Raw genomic sequence first — 4,233 nt, forward strand, 5'->3', positions numbered from 1 at the left:
TTGACCCCGACACCGATATTCAACGTTCACGTTCAGGCTCCACATCTTCACGTCTATTTCTAGACAGCGCTTCAGCTTTGACCTGACCTTCAAATACTCTGTTGATGCACGTCTGCTTCCTGACCGACCCTCACTACCTAAAGATTATGGGCGACCTCTCAAACGATCATTTCACGAGGGCCTCTCTTCCAAGAGATCCCTTGTCCCTTATCCTTGGTGCGTGACGATCCTTCATCGTGTAGCCTTAAGCCTCACGGAGCGACTTTCTCTCTCAGACGTGGTGAGTTTTGTCCGTCAGAACGTGCGTTGTATACTGACCAGTACGGGCGCGACAGACCCAGGGAGTATTGCTCCGACGTTATGGAAGTTGACCCTGCTCGCTTTGGTGATCGCGTATCGTCGGCAGGACGCCGTCGTTTACCACCTCCGTTTAATCACGATAGGCCTTGGAGCCTGGTAGGGGACGTTCCACCACCGGGCTACGGAGGAACGCGAATGTCGAGTATGTGGCGGTTTCTCCGCGTCGTCTTCTCCTCCGCCTGCCCGTCCGTTTGGCACTCGTCCTCTGAGTGCACATCTTTCCGACGGATACCCTTCCGACAACCGGAATTCTGATCACTCTGAACGTACTGGCTATCCACCGGTTGATGCGAACCCGCCACGTCGTACCGGCGCACCCATCGAGTACCTCAGGCCACCACTGAAGCGAGCTAGGGACGATGCGTACGGCCCTTTATGATATCCTTCCCCTCCACTGAATGCCAGGCTCGACTACCCGCCACAACCGCGACTGCGTATACTGCCGCCAGGATCTCAGGCGCGTACCATCAGAATGTGGGAGTCTATCCCTCACTACGACTGTGGCTGCCTGAAAGTGAGTTTGGCTGATGCCTTGCAGTCCTGGCGCTTGCTGACTGACTTAACTGCAGTGAACGGTTATTGAGAGAGCTTGACGAACTACGACGCATGATGTATTTTTGTTATTGAATATTGCATGCCTGTGCGTATGTGCTATCCGACCAATATCTAGCCGGGTGTGTATGCTCTATGTGCTGCTGCATAATTTTTCGTTGGGATATCTTGAGTAGCGTCCTCCACTGTGCACTCGTGCGAGCTACTGGAGCGAAATGGACGACGGGCGTATGTGGCGCACGGGACCCTCCCCGAATACTAGCCTAATCGGAAGCGCCGAGAGGAGCAATGCCCGCACCCACGACGCTGCTGTGCGCAGGATATCAGGGCTGTAACTAAAGCTATGTTTCATTCTTCAGTCAATTCTCTTAATTGTGTAATCAATCATTCATCAAGACCACGGACAGAGATGATAAATTCCTCGCTCACCGCTATCACTTCACCGCGAAACTGGACGCAGTCCAGGGGCAGTTTGGTGTGTGTGTGTGTACGGTTTGGAGCATCTATTTTATCTGACTTACACCTCTATAACGTCTCTAGGTCCTGGATATGGTTCTCAGCTAACGCACATGTCGCTTATTCCGTCCATGTAGTAATGGACGGGACGTCCCCGAGGTATGTCAACTCAAGAATGCTGCACATTTGAACCATTTCCACCATCGCAAGCGCAAGCGCGGGAGAAGAGTACACCGATGCACAGTTGTATGCAGACCGTGATGTTGGAAGGTATGCGTAATATTCGATGTTCCCGAAAATCTGAATAATTTGATCCATTCTGCTGTTCAGATTATTTGCCAGTGTACGATGCTTTAGTTCATGACTACCGTGAAAGGCCATATTCTAAGGTCGTGGGAAAGTCATCTAGTTCACCCGTCCTCGTACCCTCGCACCGGGTGAGTTCGTTCCACACCGGCTGTTTCGTGTGCTGGCTGAGGTGTGTCGATATGAGTTGCGCAACCAGACTCAGATGAACGTCCCCGCAGCTACAAGGTACCCGTCATTCTTCGGGTACTGCAAGAGCATTAATAGCTAGATTAGTTCTTCAGGCGAGCGCACTCGCGAATCTATGCAAGTCTAAAACTGATACAATCTTCGAAGGATCTCCGATGAGGATGCTTAAGCGTAGCAGTCTGGCCTCCCGTGATCTCGATCTCTGTATGGCGTGTTGGCTATGTTGAGCGGTACACTCAATGATTAGTGACCAGCCTTCTGGCGGCCTGCTGCCAGAAAAATACACCCACTGGAAGTAGTGCGTGTGAGGCTGTCTACATAGAAGTCTGATCTGAATACAAATATCCATGACCTGTCGGTTGTGTCGCAAGTAATCTCCAGGTCGATCCCTCGAAAGGCTAGTGAGCACGGTCACAAAGCAAGCACATCTCGTTTACGCAGACAGCGTCAATATGTCTACACCCGGCATGTGGCGGACAGGCGGCTTCGTCGTGGGCACCGCCTGCCTATAGCTGCCTATCGCCTCTTGGTCCTGCCGTCCTGGTATCTGGGCGCCTGGTCAGTGAAGTCCTCTTGCAGCGCTCGCTTTGACTCTCTCTCCTCTTTCCCTCGCCAAATTGCATATTCGACAATCATTGTTCATCCCGATCATGTCTACCCCGAACACACAGTCTGAGCTCGGAGGCCAAGGTCCCTCAGCCAGCTCCTCGCGCTTCCAAGAACTCTGGGACGAGGCCTTTCTGGAATACAAGAAAGTCACGGGCTCGGACCTCCTTCGCTCACCGCTCTACAACCAAATCCAAAAGGCCGAATCCTCAGGGAAGGTTGCTCGCATTCTTAAGGAACACAAGAGTAACTTTAAAGCTTTCCGCGCGCACGGCGAGAAGATCAGAGCCATTATTGCGCCGATCTTTACTCTCACCAAGCTGTTCACCGACACTGGTCGCGAGATAGCCGCGGCCTCCGTGAGTGCTCTTTAGATGCTAAATTTTCTTATCTCATCTACGAGCAGAGCGTAGTACCCGGCGGCCAGGCGATCTTCGCGGCCTTCGGGGTCTTTCTAGAGGTACGTCTGCCAATTGCATCTCAGCCCTGTCATTTTCTCCCTTCGCTCACAGTCCCCAAGGCATTCGATAAGGTTAGCGAGCAATACGATGCGCTCGAGGAGCTTCTCTCGAGGCTTGGAGGCGTCCTTGGTCGCCTTGACAATCACCTGCAAGCATGTTCGGCGCTCAACGACCAGCTTGAAGGCGTCTTCGTCCGCGCACTTGTCCAGCTGCTCAACGTGTTCGCCATCTGCACGAAATATATAAAGAAGCAATTGTCAGAACGCACGGCCCGGGCTGTTCTCACGCGCATGAGTAAGAATTATTTGTGTTCGGGCGCGTCGAGTCGTTTCTGATCACCGAAGCAGAGGACTACGGCAGGGCCCTCCTTGGTAATAAGGATGTGAAAGATGCTCTTGAGAAGCTAGACGAGCTGACCAAGGAGGAGCTTCTGGCTACTACAGCCCAGACTCTTGATGTAGTGCAAGGTGTAGCTAGCGAGATCAAGCTGGTCAGCGGAGATATTAGGGAAATAAAGGACAATGTCAGCGACCTGCGAGGCATTGGAGCCAAAGTTCTGGATCTATATTGTGAGGACGGCTTCTCCGGAATATCTGTTCTAGTGGCTTAACTAGACCTGCAGTTGAGAAGGACATTCGCGATTGGTTAGCTCCTCCTGACCCAAGTCAGAACCACGAAGAGCGACGAACTTCATATTTGGACGGCACATGCACATGGTTCTTTGATCACAAATTCAAAGAGTGGAAGGACAGCAGCAATGGTGTGTACTGGATTTATGGAAACCGTGAGTTTTCTCTTGTCAGCTGTGGGTGTATATATAATAATTCTGTGTTATAGCTGGAGCAGGAAAGAGTGTTCTTTGGTGTGTATACCTTGGCTAACATCCTGTCAGTGCTGACAGTAGACAATCATAGCTCATCTGTCGTTGAGCACATCTCATCCATCCCTGGCCTGCATGTGGCCTACTTCTACTTTGACTATCGTCGTGCTGAGATGCAGACTGTGACTGGCCTATTGGCATCTCTGATCTACCAACTTGCCATTTGTGCAGAACACCGCCACCAAGTTCTGGAGCAATTCTATGTGGAGAATAGGTCAAAGCTAAAGCCAACCAGAGAGCTTCTCCTTAGCTGCCTAGAACAGATCCTCCAGGCTTCCACTGGGACAGTTATCATCATTGATGCTCTCGATGAGTGTCCACACACTACCCGACGAGATGAACTGTTTTTCTCCCTCCAGAAACTTGTATCAAGAACATCAGGGGGCTACGTATTCTCCTGACAAGTCGGCCTGAGCCTGATAT

At 51.5% G+C, this 4,233-nt stretch overlaps 1 protein-coding gene across 1 annotated transcript; it reads left to right on the plus strand.

Annotated features, from left to right (window-relative positions):
• Positions 1 to 2,513: 2,513 nt before the first annotated feature.
• Positions 2,514 to 4,211, plus strand: PHACADRAFT_197216 (uncharacterized protein; the record flags this gene model as incomplete). Its single annotated transcript, XM_007397402.1, has 7 exons — positions 2,514 to 2,828; positions 2,876 to 2,929; positions 2,990 to 3,224; positions 3,278 to 3,499; positions 3,553 to 3,714; positions 3,768 to 3,792; positions 3,845 to 4,211. The coding sequence occupies 7 exons, from the start codon at positions 2,514 to 2,516 to the stop codon at positions 4,209 to 4,211; spliced, it is 1,380 nt and encodes a 459-aa protein (XP_007397464.1).
• Between the last annotated feature and the right edge of the window lie 22 nt (positions 4,212 to 4,233).

Source organism: Phanerochaete carnosa (genome assembly GCF_000300595.1).
Source record: "Phanerochaete carnosa HHB-10118-sp unplaced genomic scaffold PHACAscaffold_6, whole genome shotgun sequence".
NCBI lineage: Eukaryota > Fungi > Basidiomycota > Agaricomycetes > Polyporales > Phanerochaetaceae > Phanerochaete > Phanerochaete carnosa.